General features: G+C 37.1%; 1 protein-coding gene across 1 annotated transcript in view; it reads left to right on the forward strand.

Annotated features, from left to right (window-relative positions):
• MYO3A (myosin IIIA) overlaps positions 1-24,083 on the forward strand; it is a 215,172-nt gene that overhangs the window by 118,277 nt on the left and 72,812 nt on the right. The window contains exons 16-18 of the mRNA XM_040645303.1: positions 6,135-6,261; positions 10,255-10,465; positions 12,686-12,833. Of these exons, the coding sequence (XP_040501237.1) occupies positions 6,135-6,261; positions 10,255-10,465; positions 12,686-12,833 (486 nt within the window). The remainder of the gene's footprint in view (positions 1-6,134; positions 6,262-10,254; positions 10,466-12,685; positions 12,834-24,083) is intronic.

Here is a 24,083-nt window from a genome sequence, read left to right on the forward strand (position 1 = left end):
CCCCCCCCCCCCCCCCCCCCCCCCCGCTCCTTCCCAACCTGCCTTCTCTGTCCTTTTCCAATGGCAGCAGCAGAATTTTGGCTCTCCCAGGACTAGACAGGGTAGTGCCACACCCCTCAGCCTGGGCTGCTGTCACTATGTCATGGTCCACGGTGATCCCCACCCATTTAGAGGTCCAGGGATTGTCCTTTTGCTCACCACTCTCTTGAATGGGGTGAAGAAAAGTTTGCTGTCCCTTAAAAGACTCAAAAGAAAGCAGCTTGACCAGCATTGAGTGCCATGAATGAAGCACAATCTCTTCCCTCAGTGAGTTTATAATCTGCTAGAAGACACATACACTAAGCATAATTTTCAGTAAGATATAATGATTGCCATGATAACAAACAGAGAATGTTACGGAAACATGAAGTCTAGTGGTTGGTTGCTGGAAAGTTCTAAGAAGAGATTATGTATAAGAGGGAGGAAAAGAGCAGCATGAACTGGAACGGAGGTGTGAAAATCATGTGGCATTCTTAGGAACCTCCTTGGAAACAGATGAACTTACACCGACATGTCATTATGATCTGAAGTCCGTAGTGGACATTAGGATTCACTCTTGGTGAAAACATAAGTTTTCAATTCCTTTGGGTAAATACCGTGGATCTCAGTTGCTCAATTATATGGGAAGAGTATGTTTAGTTTTGTAGGAAACCATCAAACTGTCTACCAAGGTAGCTGTAACAGTTTGCATTCCCACCAGCAATGAATGAGAGTTCCTGTTGCTCAGCATTTGGTGGTGTCAGTGTTTTGGATTTCGGCCAATCTAAGAGGTATGCCCTGGTATCCCCTTGTGTTTTTAATTTGCATTTCCCTAATGACACATGATATAGAACATCTTTCATATGCTTGTTTGCCATCTGTATATCTTCTTTGGTGAGGTGTCTGTTAAGGTCTTTGACTTGTCGTTGTTGTTTTTTTAATTGGGTTGTTTTTTTACTGTTGAGTTTTAAAAAATCTTTGTACGTTTGTGTGCCTTTTGCAAACATTTTCTTCCAATCCATGGCTTATCTTCTTATTCTCTTGACACGTCTTTTATTTCAATTTGCGCATCTAACAATCTTTGTATAAGAATAGAAACAACTTTCAGTCACCTTTGTTCACTTAACTCATAAATATAACCTTAAGTTGTCCTAAACAGACATAATTAAGTTCTTTAAATGCCTGAAACTATGTAAAAATTTAGGACATCTCAGTCTTTCATGTATTCCAAATGACTGACACAGCAGTCTTATAAGGATGATAAGGATTTTCTAAAGTTCCTGATCATTTAAATCTTAAGCACTTAAACTTATTAGCCCTGAAAATATAATAATTTAAAATTATTAATGTAAATCAAATTATCTTATATATTTGAATACAATTTGCAATCAAATTATGTTACGCTTTTCAAATTAAAATTATAAGTGTACTATCAAATGAGTGCTTATATTCAAGTCACAAAAGTAGTTGTCAGATTGTCTTACTATGTCTCTAATATTCCTTTAAGGGTTTTAAACAGTTAAGAATAAACACTTTGATTATCCCAAGGTTATACATCTTACCCATAAATTTAACAAAGAAGCATTGATAGTATACTTCTTTGCTGGGGCTGCCATAACAACATACCACAGACTGAGTGACTTAACAGAAATGTATTTCCTCACAGTTCTAGAGATTAGAAGTCTGAGATAAGGTTTTTTTCTGAGGGCTGTGAGGGAAAATCAGTGCCTCTTTCCCTACTTTCTGGTGATTCCCTGGCAATCCTTAGTGATCCTTGGATTGCAGATGCCTCACCTTGATTTCTGTCTTCTTCACATGGCAGTGGTTGCCTTGGTGGCTCAGTCAGTAGAACATGTGATTCTTGATCTCAGAGTTGTGAGTTTGAACCCTACATTGGGTGTAGAGATTACTTAAAAATAAAAATCTTTTTTAAAAAGTCCTTCACATGGCATTTTCCATGGGGAGAGTTCTCATACTCTTACCATGTGATCCAGCAATCAAAGTCCTTGGTATTTACCCCAAAGGAATTGAAAACTACGTCCACACAAAAACCTCTATACTAATGTTTGCAGAAGCTATATTCATAATTGCCAAAACTTGAAGTAACTGAAATACCAAGTTCAGTGCGTGAGTGGATACATAAATAATGGCACATCCCAACAACGGGAGTTTATTCAACACTAAAAAGAAATGAGCTGTCAAGCCATGAAAAGACATGGAGGAACCTTAAATGCACATTACTGAATGATAGAAGCCAATCTGAAAGGGCTGTATACTGTAGGATTCCAATTATATGACATTCTGGAAAAGGCAAAACTATGGAGCCAGTAAAAGACCAATGGTGGTTAGAAGTTATGAGAAAGAGAGATGAATAGACAGAGCACAGAGGATTTTTAGGGGAATGGAAATACTGTGTATGATACTATAATGGTAGAAATGTGCCATTATACCTTTGTAAAAATCCAGAGAATGTACAACACCAAGAGTGAACTCTAATGTAAACTATGGACTTTGGGTCATACTGATGTGTCAGTGTAGGTTCATTGATTATGACATATGTATCGCTCTAATGCAGGATGTTGATAGTGGGGGAAGCTGTGTGTGTGGAGTGGGGATGACAGGGGCTAAATAGGAACTCTGCACATTCTACTCAGTTTTGTTGCGAACCTAAAACTATACTAAAAATAAAGTTTATTAATTTTTAAAAATCTATAGTAAAATACAGAAAGTAGAAATGATCCATATAGAAATTCAATATAGGAAATGATCCATGCCCTTTGGTTCAAGGAGCGTGTAAAGTGCTTGAGAGCAGAAATTATTCTTATTTATTGGTATATACACAGTATCTCACATAGTGCTTAATAAATAGTCAACAAATGATGGTTGAATGAACGAATGGATGGGTGGATGATTGAATAAGAGGTGTAGTACAATAAACTTCTGGAAGAGGAAGAGTCCTTCTAACTGAATTCTTTTGCCTTGGGCACATTAACTCAGTGTAGAGAGGAAAGTGACCTTGCCCGCACACGTAGGTTTGGGTTGCTGTGTGCATAGGAGATCAGCCTTGTGTACAAGCACAGAAGCAGAGCAGAAAAGTCCAGAGCAGCAGTGGAGTAAATAGGAGCCTGATACATCAGAACAGTGACGGTCTAACTCTCCAGCAAACCAGAACTGTGTTTGTCCTTGAAGATACAGCAAAAGCAGCAGCAGTCCAGCCTCCTTAAGAACAGACAAAGCAATATAGCAGGAGGTGGAGTAGGTAGAGGGGATCGTGAATGTTTTCCAGACTCTGGAGAGCACTTGGAGAATACACTTTTCATACAAGCCACTCTTCTTCCTAAGTGGGAAGGTATAGCACATTCAATGGGCTGGGAGTCAGGATTCAAATCTCAGTTCATTGAAAGTCTGCGGAAAGTTGTGAGATGGCTTTATGCCTTGGTAGTTTTATATGGAAAATGGAAAAATGTTCTTCCACTTATTATTGTTAACCATCAAACAAAAATGTTTTGCACCTCTTGGGGTGACCAGCGTCAGACATGTTTAGTCTTCATACCATGAATAACCCAAGTGCTTGGTGAAGGTCATACCTGTATCTGAGGTCAGGCCCCTTTGAGCCCCATCAGTCTAGCTGCCAAGCCAAAGTGAGCCAGGTCCCTGATTTGCTGTCTTCTGAGCCTCCAACTTTAATCTAAATGAATATTGTAATTATAGGATATCAAGGAGAGCCCCAGTCTAGAAAGATTACACATTTTCATCAACAGTTGAAGAAGAATTGAATTTCGATTGATTCAGCATGTGATTTTCTATAGTGGATCTCTAAATACGGTTAAAATATGACTTTGGAACTTACATATCTGAACTTTCTAGTCCATAATTGACAAACACACAAAGTGTTGAAGGAACATAGTTTTCAACAATCTATTTATGGAGTATTACTGGAGTAGATTATCCATAAGGTCTATAGTTTCCTCAAGAAAAATACAGCAGGATGTCGGATATTGTATTTATTTCTCCACCTGCCGTTGAAGCCCATGCTGGTTGCTTCTTTACAAGTTATGCATATTACAAATGGAAATTCCTCACCAGGAGAATTTTCTTTTTTTTTTTTTTTAAGATTTTATTTATTTATTCGACAGGATAGAGACAGCCAGTGAGAGAGGGAACACAAGCAGGGGGAGTGGGAGAGGAAGAAGCAGGCTCCCAGTGGAGGAGCCTGATGTGGGGCTCGATCCCATAACGCCGGGATCACGCCCTGAGCCGACAGCAGACGCTTAACCGCTGTGCCACCCAGGCGCCCCGCCAGGAGAATTTTCTTAGAGAAGTGATTCATATCCAGCCCATCAGCATATTTATTGTTCTACTTCCAAATTATGCCCCAGTCCATCTACTGCTTTCCGTCTCCACTGCTTACAGTTCTAGTCCAAGCCACCACCTCTCACTAGCCTCCTGCCCATTCTACTTTTCCATCTGCCCCCAATCCGTTCATTTCCACATCCTGCCAGAGTCATGTTTAAATATAACAACTGCCTGCTTTGTTTTTGTTTTTGTTTTTTGTTTTGTTTTTGCTCTAGTGGCTTTCCGTGGCCATTCAAATGAAACCCAAACTCTTTATGGTGGCCCAATTTGTGTAAAATGAAGTTAAAGTTTAATATTTAAAACAGATCTTCATGCCTACAAATTAACCAATTACCATAGAGAGGGCCTGGCCGGTCTTGCCCATGCTCACCCCCCTGGTTCCTGCCACACCCACATCCCTGCCCCTTACTCACTGTCCTCCAGCCCCACTCTGACCTTTTTTCTGCAAGGCAGGCCCTTGCCCTTGCTGACCCCTCTGCCTGGAGTAGTCTGATTCCAGAAAAGTCCTGATTCTTTTCCTGGCTGACTCCCTTGTCATCCAGGCCTCTGCTTCCCAAAGAATGGCCTTTTCTAACCTCCACGACTCAAAAGCCCCTCCCTGCCCTTCCCAGTCACTCTCCCTCCTCTGCGTTTTATTTTCTTCACAGCCCATTTTGATACTGAAAATGTCATGTTTGCCTCTTTGTTTCTTTTCTAATATCTGCCTTCTACTGCCTGAACACCCCAAGGAACACAAATATCTTCGTCCTGCCTCTGCTGAATCCCCCTGTGACTAGAGCAGGGCCTGGCATAAAATATATGTGCATCGGATAAGTGAATACCTAGATAGACACAGATATGTCTATATATTCGTTCAATAAATATATTTATTTTAATATTTATATATTCATTTAATCTGTATTCGTATATGTTATAGATGAATGAATAAATATCCCTGAAGATTTTTTTCATATCCAGTTTATATCATGACTTGGAATGTTGGAGCGGATAGAATAATCATTTCTGATAAGTATAGGAGCTGGGTTAGAATCAAGGCAGCAACATAAGAAAACAGTAAAGGATTTTGTCTCCTTCCTATACCTTACTGCACCTTGAACATACTTGGAATGACACCTACAATTACCATAGACTCCTTGGCAAAATGCCTCCAGTGCCTCCAAGAAGAGTTGTTGGTGTGTGTGTGTGTGTGTGTTTCTGAATGTATTTTTGATGTACCTTATTTAAAAGGGTTTTACTACTATAAACTCTAAGCTGTAGTCCAAAGTTCTTATGCCTATACTTAAATCACGCATATCCTTTGATTTGGGTGCTGGGATCTTTCGATTTCTCTTTCTTAATTCTTGTTTATCCACACATATAATGTCACTTTTAAGATGGTCTCAAGGGAAATGAACATCTGGAAATGACCCACATTAAGTTCTGAAGTTAAGTTTCCCATAGATAGATTTATCTGTGGCTAAGGAATTTGATTATTTCTACTTCCTCCTAGGGGAGCTCCTCATTTCTATTTTTATTCATATTTGCATTCATAAAATATTTTTTTTCAGCACTCACTGGCTAACAGGCACCATGCTCACCTCTCATATTAAAATAACTAAGGAGACTAAGCCTACTTGGGTCTCATAATCTGACATTATCATCTGTAGGATGACCTTCTTATGCCAGAGCCTTAGGATTCTTCCCCACTATCTCCAGCCATCATCAGTGCCTTGCTATACTCCAGGGAAGGGTGATGCTAACATTTTTATGGTGTGTTTCAGCAACTTGGAAGTATATACAGTATATTGGCTGCAATCTTGAATGTTGGCAACATTGAATTTTCTTCTGTGGCAACTGAACACCAGATTGACAAGAGCCACATTTCCAATCATGCAGCTCTGGAGAACTGTGAGTGTTATTATCTTCTGTTCAAAACTGAACTCTTGAAAAATGTCTAATGAAATACTGTAAGTGTCTCATAAAGATAATTTCAAGCAATTGTACTTATCTGGAATACTTAAAAAAACAAAACAAAACCCGATTCAATCTGTGTAAAATGAAGTTTTTAAAGTTCAATATTTAAAACAGATCTTCATGGCTAGAGAACCTTTCTAAAGACCAGGCTTTCGTGACTATTTTAGGAGCTATTTGCATTTCAATGTAAAAACAAAAAAATCACTAAAATTTAGTAAACTGATCTGAAAAGAGTTAAAGTTATTATTTTATGGATTTAGCATCTATATTATATTATAAGTAATAAAGACTTGTATATTTATTTTCATACTGGGTGGCTTTTATACTCACTCATCCTGGGTTGACTGATTTTGCAATCATTTTCTATACAAGAAAACTGCATCATGGTATTTGCTTCAAATCAACTTTTTTCTCGAACTAGCAAAGTTTGATGAACTATTCCCATACCTTAAGGTGTCCCACTGATCTTGTGGTGGCATAGCTATTACAATTTGGAATATACCCTATTTTTTTATTTTTTAATATGGGCATATGCCCCTATAGTTCCAGATCTGTTACAAATTTCATTCATAACCAGGGAATCATGATATAAATATTATTTATCTATGTTTTCCTGATTTATACTTAATGAGGAACAGAATGAGATGTTTTAGGGTAATTTCAGGGGACCAGATGCCAACCATCCTGGTCTGGACCTGTCCCCAGATCCCTATCATCTCCATCCCACTATGTCTCTGGGATCAGCTTGGTAATACAGCAGGGCTGAGGTTGGCATGTAATGATTGGCATGGACCTGGGAACCTGTTCTGATTTTTCATATATAAATAAAGTTAATTGGAACAGTAGGTATTAGACTGATATTTATTTATTTATTTATTTATTTATTTATTTATTTATTTATTTTCTGAGCCATGGAGCTCCCTCCAGCCCATGGTGAGCCCATTTTAGCCAATGTGCTGCAGGCTGCATAGATCCCAGGCTGACCCTTTGCTCAGAAAATCTAATATTTTTTGGCACCCATGGGCCAGTAGCTCCAAGCGGATCTGTAGCTCCCAGCTGTCCTCAGTTATCGGAAGTGGAAGGAAAAAACAGAAAATTCCAATGATGAAATCTAATCTCACCATTGATCATAATTAGAAGAGTTATCAGCAATGAATAGAATGATTTACAACAGAGATATGTTGAGATATGTGTAGAAACTACCAAACTAAGAAATGGTTTTGATAATTGAGAACCTTTTTCTGTATAGAAGGAGACAGTCATATGGGTCACAGAAGGTTAATACTAATATGAATACAGTTAAAATTAATTAAAAAGCACTTTCCGGAATAGCCATTCATGGAAAATAGAAATTTTGCTAACTTACTTAAAATAGTTTATAATTAAGTTTGCAAGGATTTATCTTGAAAGCAAGACCATGTTTCCTGATGATTTTACAGGTGCATTGTTTCAATTAGGCACCAGTTCTGTCTATTCTATTCCATAAATATCTCTCAAATCTGAGCACTTCTCTTTATCCCCATTATCATCATTCTCACTGAAGACACTATCACCTCTCACCTGAGCTAAGTGACCTCTGATTGTTCCTTCTACATCAATTCTTGAACTTTTCCAGGCCTTTCTCCACAATTCATTCAGAAACCACTTAAGCATGTATCAGTGGATTCTCTCAATCTCCCTCTCCCCCAACTTGTTCCTCTCCCTCTCCTCCTTCTATCTCCTTCTATCTATAAACTTAAATTTATTGATTAGTTTCCCATTCCTTCTGGATAAAGATGATCAAACTAGAATTTTGTCTTACAAGGTATTACACTTAGCATTATATTCCTAGGTAGAATGCTTGGCATGTAGTAGACAGTCAATAAATATATGTCAAATGACTGAAAAATGTAGGAATAGAAATAGACATATTAATCAATGAGAGACACTATTCGGAAAAAGATCCAAGTAGAATTGCTGGAAATGTCATTACAAATCACTAGGGAATCAGTGCTATAAGGACAGTGAACTGTCAAGCCATTTGGGGGAGGGGGAGTTCAAATTCTTGTCATAGACCATATACCAAAATAAATTCCAAACCGATATAAATTTAAATCCAAAAAAATCATAAAAGTACAAGACAAATTGCATTTATATAATTCTGAAATGAGAAAAGAAGGATTTTATGTGCAGAAAAGCAAAAGCAGAAAGGATTTTTTAATGGATATTTGACTACATAAAAATTAAAGACTTTTTCATACTAACTAAAGAAAAATAAATGAAATCACAATACAAGTGGAAAATGAGAGAAAATATTTGCAATGTATATATAAACAACATGTGTGAGCTATAAAGAGCTTTTCTAAGCCGATTAGGAAAGGATAAATATATCAATTGCAAATGACCATTTATAAAATAAAACCACCAATTGCTAATAAAAATATGAAAAGAAGAAAGTATTTAGCTTCACTAGGAGTCAGTTAAAAACAAATTGAAAAACAAAGGCATTTTTTCTATCAAATTGGTCATTTTCAAAAATCTGTGGTGCCCATGAAATTGCATTGAAATTATTGGTTTTTTTACTTGGCTCATAATAATGTAATTGGTTCAGAGTTTTTGAAGAGCAGCTAAATAGTATCTGTCAGAAGACTTAAATACATTTGTATACTCTGAACCAGTTGCTGAACTTGGGCAATTTATGCTAAGACAATGATACAAAACAGGAGCACAGTTTCATGCTCCAAATATTTATCCCAGCATTCTTTACAATTACAAACATGAAATGACCTAAACATCCAACAACTTAAAAATTATTGATATATTCTGATATAAAGCAGAATATTTTACAGCAAATTAAAATAATTTACAAGCAATATTTAACAAAATGAGAAATGCTTAAGGTATTTTATTAAGATGAAATGTATGTGCAGCATAGCGGCAGTAAACAGGCCTAAAAGGAAGGTAATTCGGAGTGTTAACTTCAAAGGTAAGATTTCTGCAGTGAGCTTGTGTTACTGCCACGGTCTCAAAAAAATTCTTTTATTTAAGTAAAGTTCAATGATCTTAGCCACAGAGGCAAGAAATCGCTCGTCCCAAATGCTCAAAGTAAATTCAAAATGTTGAAAGTAATTTGAAAGGAGAACAACTGATTTTAAAAAATGGTCTGTGATGTAATAGTTTGGGTTAAAGATGTTTATTATATTCAAAAATGTTTTCTTCATTGAATTTAAATATTATTTATTTAAAATTCCCTGTGATATTTACTTATCGTTAAATATAAAGAAATGTTCCAGGCATCACATTTTAACAAACTTTAGTCATCGAAATGTATAACTGAGAAGTAGAATGATTCAAAAAACATATGTATGAATGTCAAGATAAGGTTCATGCTTTTTTGGTTAAATATTGCAGAAGTTACATAAAATACATTTGTTTGGGTGTATCCCTGAAGTCTAAGTAATCTTACAATTAATTTCTACATTTGAAAATGTGTGTATAATAATGGCATCAAAATTATCCCAAATCTATTCATTATGCTTTTAAATTAATTTAACATAATTCAGTGAAATTATGTTTAGCGTTGTTTACATAATGCTGGCTTGTGCAAATGTTTTTCCCTCTGTCAGCCAGTTCGGTTTGGGTTGTGCCGCATTATACGGCAGCTGACATTTGACCAGTCAAGTAGAGAAAAAAATGATCAAGAAGAGCCATGGCCACTACTGAATAGTAACTTACTTTTACATTATAAAGTCTTCCCATATTTATTTTATGTCATTTGAAGACGGTAAACTGAGATGTTTTCGTTCTATGGGAAGTTACTCCATTGCTGTAACTTTTGCTTTCTTTCTTTTTTTTTTTTCAATTTAGCTATTTCTTTTTTTTTTTTTTTATGATATGTTAGTCACCATACAGTACACTTTTTCTAACACATCTGTTAATTTTTTTTAGCTGCTTCTCTGCTTTGCATTCAGGCAGATGAACTACAAGAAGCTCTTACCTCCCACTGTGTGGTTACCAGAGGAGAAACCATCATACGGCCCAATACTGTAGAAAAAGCCACTGATGTCCGAGATGCTATGGCGAAAACTTTATATGGGCGTCTCTTTAGTTGGATAGTCAATCGTATTAACAGCTTACTGAAGCATGGCACGTCACTAAGGTAATTCACTGTCATTTTTCCACTAAAATACATGCCACACCATAATATTATCCAAAATGCTTAAGAGATTGCACATTATTCTTAGCTCTCTATCCCTCAAAATTGCTTCTTGCCTCCCTGCTAAACTCTAGCCTATCTGACTGGGTCTGCAAATCAAAATCCAATTTGCCCATTAGGATTTAATGGTCAAAATACTTTGTATGTTTGTGTGTGACCATCTGTATGATGCCAAGCTTTCAGATGAAAATGGGAACATTCAAGAATTTTCAAGATCTGTATATTCCACAAACAACCTCATTTTGTTAGTTATCATCTGCACGTCTGGCCCCTAAGTGGTACCCACGAAGGTATGACTTCCAAACAGGCAATTGGCAGAAAATCCCACGATAGCCTATTCACTACTTAGTAACTTTCCTTTCCATACACTAAAGGAAGCTGTCCAAATCTTAGATTTTTAAATGTTTTACAGAAGGTTTAAGAAACTAAAATAAGGCCATTCAAAGAGTTTAGTTCAATCTGGAAAGATTTACGTTAAGATTTTGAAGAGCCTGCTTTCTGTGCCAGGCTTTGCTGCTAACTTGTTGGGGAAGTCACTGCATTTCTCTGCATCTTGTCCTCTTCAGCTGTTCAATAAAGGCAAGTCAGTGGTCTTAATTGTTGGTAGGTGTCTTGGAGCCTTTTAAGAATCTCTTGAAAACTATGTTCTTCGCTCCAAAATAAAAAATGGACATATTTCTACATAGTCACCAAAATATGGCACATGACTGTGATTCCAGACCCTTGAAGGCCATTAGCAGATCCCAGTTTAAGAATCCCTGAATGAGGTCATCTCTAAGGTCCGCTTGGCTCTAACACATTATTAGACAAGTTAAATACCTATCTCAGTGGGATCCTGTGGGACAATTTTTTAAAAGAATAATAATTTTGACTAAGCCAGCCTAAATTTATACTTACTCTTCAAAAATAGGAATTTTTCAGAAGTACTTGGATAGCATTGTTTTTGTTGATCCCGTAACATAGTGTTCTGTAACTTTGCGTTCTGAGTTCAGTCAGTTCTTCCAAATGCAGAGAGCGTCCTTCACTTCCCAGCATGCAGCTGATAGCGGTCATTTCTGATTCACTTCCTCACACAGCACTAAGAGTTAACCTAGGTTATATAAATAGTGAGTACAGAGAGATATTTGTACTCTCTCTCTCTCTTTTTTTTTCCAAGTAGGCTCCATGCTGGACTCGAACTCATGACCCTGAGATCAAGACCCAAGCTGAAATCCAGAGTCTGACACTCAACCAAGGGAGCCACCCAGGCGTGCCTGTTCCTCCTTTTTAAATTTACATGAAAATAACTTTGCAATGCATATATTTCTTGGGGTAGGGCCAAACTTTTGACCAAGTATCTAATTTTTAATGAAGAAAGAGGTAACAATTATGGAGGAGCAGGAAAAACATGCCTTTGGACTATTTAATTATAAAATAGTTATTTAGAGCGCCTGGGTGGCTCAGTTGGTTAAGCATCTGCCTTCCGCTTAGCTCACTATCCCAGAGTCCTGGGATCAAGCCCCACATTGGGCTTCCTGTTCAGCCCTCTGCCCCTCCCCCCTGCTCAGGCTCTCTCTCTCTCTCTCACTCTCTCTCACATAAATAAATAAAATCTTTTTTAAAAAATAATAAAAAATAAAATAGTATTTCATTGCATTTTCAAGTATTTGATTATAAAATAAATTCAAATATATCTTTCTCCAGGTTACCATTTATCCTATATTAAATAATTATGAATAAATAACTCAAAAGTAAATAATGATTCTTTAAAAGAGGTAAAATATTTTTAGCAGGATATTTTAATTGTCCTAAAGTGAAAGACTAAAGATACTCTTACACAAAATTTTTGCTTTTCTGATATAGCTTTTATTGAGTGTATTTTTCTGTGCTCTGAGTGCTGGGCAGGTTTTCCCCACAATTTGTGACTTACTTAGGACTATGATCTTGCACCCTTGAACCCACAGGAGAAAGTATAGGAGCTGTTTCTATAGTACAAGGAAAATCATATATCTTTTACATATTTAAATTAATGCTACTTACTTTATATTCCATGGAGAAATTTTTCACTCTCTGTCTTGGTAGTAGTTTCTTAGCTAAATCACAAAAGTATCTTCTGAGATGCCCTACTTTACATTCCCTCTTAAGAAAGTAAGAACTCAAAATAATGCCTCTTTAATTTTTCAGTGGGAACGCTGATGAACTGAGCATTGGCATTCTGGATATATTTGGCTTTGAAAATTTCAAGAAAAATTCCTTTGAGCAGCTGTGCATTAACATTGCAAATGAACAAATTCAGTATTATTTCAATCAACACGTGTTCACATGGGAACAGGTAAGTCAGGGTACTATAATGATGGAGGCATGTGTGTGTGTTGTATGCAGAATTGTACTAATGAAACAGAACTTCAGTCATAGATTTCAAGCCTTAAACATATAGGCAACGGGAAGATTTTCTTTTCTCCATGGCCCATAGTAAAAACAAAAACAAAACCAGAAAGCAAGTATGAATTTAGTGTGTCTCAAAGTGTGATGTTGAATGTCCTCCTTTAAAAATCAATGCACCCTTCTGCAAAACTTAGCAAGTCTGAGCCCTTGTAAACAAAGAAGTTTCCTTTGGAAATTTAAGTAAGCAGATGTATCCAACTGTTTCTCTTTCTGTAGACTGCACAGCTGAAATCCTGTGTGAAATTTAAATATCCATCTGAAATGCATTAAACTCAGAATTCCGGTAGCTAGGCAACAGAACACAAGATAATGGGTTTGATGCAAATGCCACGAAACGGCAATTTTGTCAGGGTACAACGTGTAATTTATGATTCAGCCTCAAAAATCAGAGACTTACTTAAATTGCATTTGGCAAAGCTATAGTATTAAAATTATTCAAACTATTTTATCAAGTCAAAAAGAAGCGGTCATATTTTATATCATTTAGTATTTCATTGGTCTCCCTTTAATAATATGAAATTGTTTTGTGCTTACTGATTAGAACCGAAGTTTTTATTTAAATTTGAGATAAATTAGAGGAACGTAAACCTCTTTCGATTCAAAATATCTACGTTTATGGAGAATTTACTTTAAAATTGCATTATGAAAACACTAGTAGCAAAAGAAAACATTTAGATCTTGATATTTCTTGGGCCGATAAAAGGGATAAAAATGTAAGATCTTATCTGTGTTTGCACAGCTCCCATCTACCCCAGGATCTGTTCCATCAAATAGTCATTCCTTCTCTTCTTTCTCATTCTCTGTCTCTGGCTTTGTCTCTGTCTCGTCTCTCTCCACTCCTCTCTCTCCACTGGTGCTATCCCTCAGTCTAGATAAATAATGAAATCTTTAAAAATTATTAAGAACAAAAGCCCTTCTCCAGGCTGCTTATTGCTTAGCCATGGCCTCTCTCTTCCCTTCACAGCCAAACTTCTTGAAGAATGTTCGGTATTCGTTTGCGCGGTATCGACCTCTTCCCCGCTGAGTACAGAGTCTGTAACATCTGGCTCTGACCACCCCCCCCCCACCATACAGGAATGGGCCTTCCTAATCTCATCAGTCATTATTAGTATCAGAAACATTTTAGTCTCTACATTATCAGCCTTTCTGTAATTTTCAAACCTGTTGACAGATTCGTTTTTCTGGAAAACCCTTGCTTGGGCATCCCAAATACCATCTTTTTGTTACTCTTCCCGTACCGTCCCATAAGTTAGTAGTTCTGAACCCTGGCTGCATATTTGAATGACTTGGGTATCTTTGTAAAATCCCAGTGCCCAGACCCTGTCCCAGACCAGTTAAATCAGATCTCTTGGGATGAGACCCAGGCATCAGTATCTTTTAAAGTTTCCCAATCTATTCCAAGGTACAGCCATGGTTGAGAATTGCTGTCCTAAATGCTAAGTGCCCCAAAGAGTTCTGTCCTCTACACTCTTATACTCACTAGGAAAGATCATCTATTTCCATTATTTCAGTCATGCCCTTCATGCTAGTGATGCTTAAGTCCCCGTCTCCCACCCACCCCTCTTTTTTAATTCCTGACCTCCATTTAAGACAGCTTCCAGAAATTCATCCAGAATTGAACCTGTCATCTTTCTCTCTTATAGTCTTCTTCAGTGAGTGACATGTCTGTCCACCCACTTACTGAAGCCAAAAATGTCATGTTGCATTTCATTTCTCATTACTGAAATCCGGAAAATTCGTGAGACTTGTTCATGTTCCTCCCTCCTGTATGCTCCAGTAAAAATATTTGGTTTATAATTTGCCTTTCTCACTAGGCTGCAAACTCCTTGAGGTCAAGGATTATGTTTTAATTCATTTTGTATCTTCAGAGCCTGACCTATAGAGAGTGCTTGATAAATATTTATTAAATTAATGTCATCTTGCTTTAATGCCTCACAGTGTTCACAGAACCCATTCTAACCAGAGCCTGAAACAAGGAATTTTTGTTTGGACTTTTTTTTTTTATAATAATTTTTTATTATGTTATGTTAGTCACCATACAGTACATCCTTAGTTTTTGATGTAGTGTTCCATGATTCATTATTTATGTATAACACCCAGTGCACCATGCAGTATGTGCCCTCCTTAATACCCATCACCGGCCTATCCCAATCCTCCAACCCCCTCCCCTCTGAAGCCCTCAGTTTGTTTCCCAGAGTCCATAGTCTCTCGTGGTTCATTCCCCTTCTGTTTGGACTTTTTGGTAACGATCTATTAGGATTACCTCTTTCATAGAACCGGCTACATCATCATGTATTTCCTGTGTGATTAGTTAACAGCTCTTGTTGGTAGGTCTCTGTGATTCTTCTCTTTTGGGGGTTGAGGTTAGAACCTGTTTTTTTGGAACTAGCTTTTAAACCAATGTACAGAATTTTCAATAATTATTTGCTTTTCACTTTTTATAGGATGCTATAGTTTACAGTGCACTTTGATTGATAGTCTTGAATTTTATCCGTGATCCTAATGCTTTTAATGCTTTTTGCCTTTGGGCTTGCTTCAAATGAAACTATTCTGAAAGGCTCTTTTAAATATCCTTGAGAGGCTTTCAAGACAAAACAACTCAAAATTGTCCCCAACAAATTAAAATTTCAACTAGAATCCAGGATTATACAAAGCAGTTGGAGGAATTAAGGCCATTCACAATCCTTTCAAGCGCCTTGCTAGGGTAGCAACCCAAGAATCCCTGCTTCATGCACAACATAATCTTACAGGCCAGGCATTGGCAGCTGAGTGATCAGGTTGACGAATGTGTGATCTGCTGGATATGGGATTAGTCAGTGATTCTCTAGATTTTAACATGTGGGTGCACATGTTTGGTTTGGTTTTTTTCCCCCCTACTCTGTCACTTCTCTGTGAATGCAAAAAGTGTAGCTGAGAGATACCAACTATAAGCTGTGTGTATTAGCTGTAGGTAGAGAACATGCTTATCCTGATTTCTATAAATGAGAAACAGCTATCGAGCTAAATCGTTAGTGAAAGCCATGGTCACACTTTCCTTGGTCAAATATAATCATAGGTTGGACCTGAGAGCTTCTTGATTTAATAATGCCATTATTGCTTATCACTAAGACATACTGGTCTCAGTTTCACGGACATGCGAATAATCTGGGCAATCTGAGCAAGACACGAGGCTCAGGCAACACCTTCACGGATGAGACAGCTTCTGGTTCTATTTAAACCAACAAACATTATCTTTACAAGCAGTCCTACAACATTGGGACATAAATAAAGGCTTCCTGAATGGGTTTTCTTATTTAGCCCAAGTTCAACTGATATGTAATATACAGTGAGACACTCCATCCAGCAAAGTTGGTTATGAAGGTATTTTGAATATCATTTTCCTATTACTTTCTTTTTGTTGTTATTGTTAATGTTATCATTGAGTGATTCTGAGCCAGGTGTGCAGGGCCAGCTTTCTGCTATTTTTTTTTTTTTTTAAGTAGGCTCCATGCCCAGCATGGAGCCCAATACAGGGCTTGAACTCACAACCTTGAGATCAAGATCTGAGCAGAAGTCAAGAGTCAAGACCCTAACTGACTGAGCCACCCAGGCGCCCCCTATTGCTTTCCATTAAAACAATAATCAATAGACTACAGTAAAACATTTTTAGCTAGAGTTTATGGCACTGACTTAATCCATATTTTGCTGGGTGGATAGTTTTAAATAACACATAGCTCCTGAAATTTTTCTGGAGTTTGATGTTCATAATATTTGAAGCTTCCATACTTTTCCAGCGCTAGAAGAACCGTTTTATATATATTGATTTTAACAAAATTTAAAGGGACAATTTATATCTTAAAACAATGGTCTGAAAACTAAATAACAATCACAGTCTCCACCCCTACAAATAGACATTAAGAGTATAGTTTTAATCTTTTAATATTCAAGATTCGAACTCTTCTAAATGAGTTGCAACTGAAAAATGTATCATTTTCCGTCAATTTTATTAATTCCACAAATAAGGTATTCATATGTCAGCCTCCTGTTACATTTGTATTAGTATTATTTTGATGCACACTGTTTACTCCCATATTTTTCAGAAAGCTTTTAGTTAGCATCTCAAAAGACAGCAAACATATAAGCTCATGCCTGATAAGGGAGGCATCTTTTTACAGTAGCCTTCACACTGAATCTCCACACTGACTGTGTAGCCAAGATTTTGCTTTTGTTTGGTTGTTTTTGTTTGTTTTCTGGCTTTCTTCCATGTGAGAGCGAGCACAACAGTAATCAAAGTGTGATAGAAGCTTGAAGTTCTCTTCAAGTTAGAGTCATGCTGAGGCTGTGGTAGGTGGGTTTTGTCCTTTCTTTTAATTGAGCACTATGGTGTGATGACTGTGGTGTAGCACATTCAAAAGAAATGAACCCTGTTCCCTAGAAGTTTGTTTCAAATCAAGGAGAATGAACCACCAACCGTTGATGAGTCACCAACGGGCATGAGTTTGAGTTGGAACAAATGCCATTGTTCTCTGGGGCCATTAGGTGTCCTACAAAGCATTATTCTAGAATCTTGAAGATTCGCTCCTCTTGCTTATACTCCTGCTTACATCTTACACCTAAGATAAGCATTCTTATCTGTTCCTACAGCACATCTTTCTGGCTATTAACTGAACTAAAGTTCATTTTTAAAATGAGCTATTAAGATTTGTTCTGTGCAAGGAGAAGCTGTTACATATATCATTTATATGTCCACCCATGGGTTTAGCATTAAAAGTCAGAAGTCATTTTATAAGCAGGAAACCATTTACAGCACATAATGGAAACAGTATCCGCAATTATGGCTCTGGCTTTCCTGGCAGTAAGCAATGTGTATTCATCTCCAGCTGTTTGTAGCCTCAAGTTTGAAGCTTCTGGAATTTTGAATATGGGCTCCAACACATAATTTGTGGCAATTACAAAAAACAAAAATTCATTCATTATACAGTATCTACACTTTCAACTTTTTTTATATTACAAAGTAAAAAGATCAGTCAGCTGATAAAAAAAAATGTGGGTAATTCAAAATAGACCCCTGATAAATGTCTTCAAATTATTTTGCTTGTGAAGTGTGAATTTTTATTTCATATCCAAATTTCTTCCCCATTAAACAAGCCATGTGTGTGCAGTGGTGGTAGCATTTGTCTTATTTTAGTTCTCCAAGTGATAAAGGCCATTTAGAGGCATTTTCTTTAAGCATTAAAACAACCATGCATTTAAGAAACCCTTGAGACAGCAAGGGACGCCTGGGTGGCTCAGTCAGTTAAGCGTCCGACTTCGGCTCAGGTCATGATCTCAGGGTCGTGGGGTCGAGCCCCACGTTGGGCTCTGTGCTCAGCGGAGAGTCTACTTGTCCTTCTCTCTCTCCCTCTGCCCCTAATCCCGCTTGTGCTCTCTCTCTCAAATAAATAAATAAAATCTTTACAAAAAAAAGAAAAGAAACCCTCGATACAACAAATCTTGCTCTTTAAATGCTCAGTCAAGTTTTGGGTTACTGTTTGAGATCACATACGAATGTTCCTTAAACTTCTCACATACTAAGTGAGTTTGGAAGTTGATATCCAAGTGATTGGATATGTGTGGAGCATCCCTATAGCAGCTCCCAGCTGTGAACGTGTGGTCCTCTCCTGCTGGCTCTTGGCAGGCAGCCGCTTGGGCTCCCGTGTCCCCCTCATCCCTTGCCCCACCCCCATGCTACACACTCTGTGTTTCTCTTTTATCAATGAAGTTGGGTCAGCACCTTTAATGTGATGTGGGGATTTGTGGTACTTATTTTGATAATTTAGTATTGTCTCAAAGCATTTAAAAAAATATTTTCATTATGCTATAATTTTTTAAAAAATACATAATAGGAAGCATAGATCCATTCAGTGACTCTAATTTTCTTCATGTCAGGTTAGAGCATACTGTTGACAAAACTGAAATAAAATTTTTTGGTAACTACCTCAGTGTGACAGTAGAGGAGAAATATTTTAAGATGAGAGATTCTGCTATATAAAAAACTACATTTCTGAATTCCTAATTGAAGTTCTTCCTTATCATAAGCCAATACCCATCACCTGTTAGTAGAATATAAATTTGTAAGATCTTTTGTGGTTTTTGAAGAGTTTTCAAGAATAAGTATCATACACAAAAAGTTTTCTAGGTTAAGATGTTCACCTTAACGTACATTGTTTCTTTGTTTTTCTGAAAAAGGAAGCTGCTCCAGGAAACACCATTTAGAACATTTTCCTCCAAAGTTCATTAAATATATGTAAAATAAAATAAGTTTGTTTTATTACAAATTACCCAAAATACTTTCTCATTACTTGTCAAATTCTTAATCGATGACCTATGTCTTCCCAAGTTAATGATGATCAACATTCCCTATGGCTTCCTATTAACATTAATGTAAAAGTCAACAGGATCATTGAGATCCGCTTGAGGAAGAAACAGATTTTAAATAATTTTTATTTTACATCAAGAGTTTAGATTTTTACAACATGCATATCACCACCTTGTTTTCTTCATTTTTAGTTTTTACAAATATTTAGCTACTTCAGTGAAATGTTACTACTAAAAATACTATGTATATATAGAAAGAGAGTGAATGATAAAGTAAATGTGGTAAAATACTAGCAGTTGGAGAATTTGGGGAAAGGGCACATGGGAGTTGTTTGTACTATTCTTGCAACTTTTCTTTACCTTTGAACTTATTTCAAAATGGAAGGCTGTACAGTTTCTTTTTTCACTATAATAAAAATACTCAACTCACCTTAAGTAGTGATAGCACCCTGAATCCTAGATTTTCAACCTTTAAAATGTTTTTCCTAGAATGAAGATCATTAGAATAAGTAACTTCTTCTCAGTGGTTTCTTTCCACTGTGGGTAACGTTTCCATACATGTGTACACTCGTATGAGCAGTTGGCGAGTAGGAATTCTTTTACTAAAATAAGATGTCAGGGGATAAATGTGTTTATGTGGCTTCTTTCCCCTTGCACATGTTCTATCAACAGAATGTTTATGCATTCATTCATTAAGTTTCACCACACATTCAGGCAGTTTGGGCATTTTGAAATGTTTGAACCAGAAGAAACCTAAGCAGATCATCTATATGTCACAGATAAAAATGACTCCTTGTGACTTGCTGGAAGTCACAGACTGGTGAAACAGAGCCAGGACCAGAATCTGGATCTTCTGATACCTATCTGGGGTTCTTCTCACAAACAAATAAGCAAAGTTGAGAAGAACCAAAGACCTAACAATACCTCATGTGAAGGAAAGGGTGCTCCATTGATTTGAAAGAAAGGAAAGAGGAAGAGAGGGAGGAAGGAAGGAAGGAAAAGGGGGGGGGCAGTCTTTCACATGAAAGGCCAAGGGGGATCCACATAAGGCCAGAAAGGAGGAACCTGGAGAGAACATCAGCACTGGGACAGGCAGCGACTGGGATGGCAGAGACTGGGATGCTGGACGAAGCAGAAACCATCTGAAAAGAAGGATGTAGAACTAACAGATGGAACAACTGAAAAAGAAAATATAACACCAGCAAAGAAATCCTAGGATGTGACCTCAGGGTTAGAATGGAAAGGCAGAAAGACTCTTAGCTCTGTGCTAAAGGACAGGGACTCTTTTTGTCTTAATTTCTACCTTCCCCAGGCCCACCTTCTTCTTCTTCTTTTTTTTTTTTTTAAGATTTTATTTATTTATTCGACAGAGAGAGAAACAGCCAGCGAGAGAGGGAACACAAGCAGGGGGAGTGGGAGAGGAAGAAGCAGGCTCCCAGCAGAGGAGCCTGATGTGGGGCTCGATTCCAGAACGCTGGAATCATGCCCTGAGCTGAAGGCAGACGCTTATTAACGACTGAGCCACCCAGGCGCCCCAAAGATTCTAAAATAGCTGAAACTATGGAGCAGTGTCAAACGATATACTCACCTACATGAAAGGGATATGACTTCATTTCACAGGCGTAAGTTCTGTGAAAGACCCCATTGCCCGTGTCGCTACTTATGTCCACCTTTTATAAAAGAAAAATATCATTTGAGCCAAATTCCTTGATTGAAACCCTGGTGATTTCAGGAAAATCTTTTTGAAACTTGATACTCAGATAAAACTATCAAATGGTAGTAGAAAGTATTCTCCCATGGTATAATGATAAGGTGGTGCTTTGGGGGGTTAGGTAGGACCTGTCTGTCTTTTACATGGTGATGTAGGCTGTCTTCACAAATACGTGGAAATTAAACAGTGTATTCCTGAATGACAGTGGGTCAAATGGAAATGAAAAGAAAAAGCTAAGTATCTTGAGACAAATGAAAATGAAAATACCACATACCAAAACATGGGATGCAGCAAAGGCAGTTCTAAAGGGACATTTGTAACAATAAACACGTACATTAAGGGGGAAAAAAATCACAAATAAACAAATTTAACTTTATACTTCAGTGAACTAAAAGAAGAAACAAACTAAGCCCAAAGTTAGAAGGAAGGAAATAACAAAGATCAGAGCAGAAATAAATAGAATAAAGACTAAAAGGACAATAGAAAAGAACAATGAAACCAGGAGCTGTGGTTTGTTTTGTTTTGTTTTTTAATAAATAAAATTGACAAACCTTCAGCTAGACTAACCAAGAAAAAAAGAGAGCGGACTGATGTAAATAAAATTAGAAATGAAAAGGACTTTACAACTGATATCACAGAAATACAAAGATCATAAGAGACTACTATGAATAGTTATACACCAACAAATTGGAAAACCTAGAAGAAATGGACAAATTCTTAGAAACATACAACCTACCAAGACTGAATGATGAAGAAATAGAAAATATCGATTACTAGTAAAAAGACTGAATCAGTAATCAAAAATCTCCTAACAGAGAGACGTCCAGGACCATATGGTTTCATTGGTAAATTCTACCAAACACTTAATTAATACCAATTCTTCTCAAACTCTTCCAAAAAAATAAAAGAGGAGGGAACTTCAAACTTATTTTATGAGGCAAACATTACCCTGATACCAAAACCAGGCAAGGACACTACAAGAAAAGAAAATTACAGACTAATATCCCTGCTGAGCAATAGATGCAAAAATCTTCAACAAAATATTAGCAAACCAAACCTGACAACAATATGTTAAAACTATCCTATACCATAATCAAGTGGGATTTATTACACAAGACCTGAAACTATAAAACTCCTAGAAGAAAACATAAGGGGTAACTCCTTGATATCATTCTTGGCAATAATTTTTTGGATTTGACACCATAAGCAAAGGCAGCAAAAACAAAAATAAACAAGTGGGACTATACCAAACTAAAAAGCTTTCTGCTCAGCAAGGGAAACCATCAACAAAATGAAAAGGCAACCTATGCAATGGGAGAAAATATCTGTCAATCATCTATCTGATAAGGGGTTAATATCCAAAACATAGAACTCCTACAACTCAAGAGAAAAAAAAAAATCTGATTAAAACGTGGGCGAAGGATCTGAACAGACATTTTTCCAAAGACACACCAATGGCTAATAAGTACATGAGAAGGTGCTTGGCATCATTAATCATCAGGAGAATGTAAATCAAAACCACAATGAGCTATCACCTCACACCTGTTAGAATGGCTATCATTAAAAAAGATAATAAGTGTTGGTGAAGGTGTGGACAAAAGGGAATTCTTGTGCATTATTGGTGGGAATATAAATCACTGTAACCACTATGGAAAACAGTATGGAGGCTTCTCAAAAAATTAAAAGTAGAACTGCCATATGATCGAGCAATCCCACTTCTGGGTATATATCCAAAGAAGATTCAAACAAGATTTCTTAAGAGATGTCTGCACTCACACGTTCATTGCAGCATTACGCACAATCGAAACAACAATAGTGCCTGTCAAAAGATGGAATGGATAGAGAATATTATACACACACACACCACACACGCCATGGAATCTATTTAGCCATGAGAAAGAAAGAAATCCTGTTAATTGTGACAACATAGATGGAAACTTGAGGGCATTGTGCTAAGTGAAAATCAGAGACTAGAATGGTGATTCCCAGTGCCTGGGAGCTGCGGGAAATGGGGAGATGTTGGTCAAAGAGTACAGTTCCAGTTTGAAGATGAATAAGTCCTAGGGACCTAATAATGTACAGTGTGGTGATTACAGTCGATAAAACCATGCCATATTCTTGAAAGTTTTAAGAGAGTAGGTCTAAAATGTTCTCACCACAAAAACGAAATGGTAGTTAGTGATGTGATGGAAGTAGTTATTGACTCTGGGGCTAATCATTTTGTAATATGTAAGTCTATCAAGTCAGTACATCATACATCTTACACTTACACAATGTTATATGTCCATTATATCTCAGTGAAGCTGGGGGAGGAAAAAGAAGATAATTTCCTCCAGGAAAGTCACTCAGAATCCAGCTTCAGGAATGAATTTCTCTTTTTTTGTAAAGATTTTATTTTTAAGTAATCTCTAATCCCACCGTGGACTCAAATTCACAATCCCGAGATCAAGAGGCACCTGAGCCAGCCAGGTGTCCTCAGGAATAAATTCCTAAGGAAGATAGAGATAGCACATGATCAGGAGAACATGTAGAAACAAATGAGAAAGAGACAAAGCAACAAAAGTCAACCTGACATGGAGGATGTTTTCAGTGAAGCCCCTGAGCTTCTCCTCTGTGTAACTCTGATCTCTAGCGTCATGAATCCTCCGCAATATCACAGCAACGGACAGTGGTGTGATGGTATCTCCGAGCCCAAGAAAAAGTTAAATTATGTTTATTATTATCTGTTTCAGAATAGTAACACTGCGAATAGTAGCTAGCAGGCCTTGTGTAATATGTGCTAAGCATAGATCTACTTTATTCCCCCTCCAAACGGTCTTCTTAAATAGTTTAAGAGCGAATCAAAGAAATGCAAATACAACAATACGCTATCATTTTCACCTCTCAAAAATACCTGGAAAAGTTTTTTAATGCGAATATTCAGTGCTGGTGAAGATGTCGCAAGTTAGCGGTTATGTATGCAGGGCTGGTTAGAAAGCACATTGCTGCAAGCTTGAAAAAAGTCGGTCTAGAAATGCTCATCAGGAGCCTGTAAAACATTCACAAGTTGACCAGCTAATCTGTCCTAAAGATAAAATCCAAAATACAGAA

Source organism: Ursus maritimus, unplaced genomic scaffold (assembly GCF_017311325.1).
Source record: "Ursus maritimus isolate PB19 unplaced genomic scaffold, ASM1731132v1 scaffold_31, whole genome shotgun sequence".
NCBI classification, from domain to species: domain Eukaryota; kingdom Metazoa; phylum Chordata; class Mammalia; order Carnivora; family Ursidae; genus Ursus; species Ursus maritimus.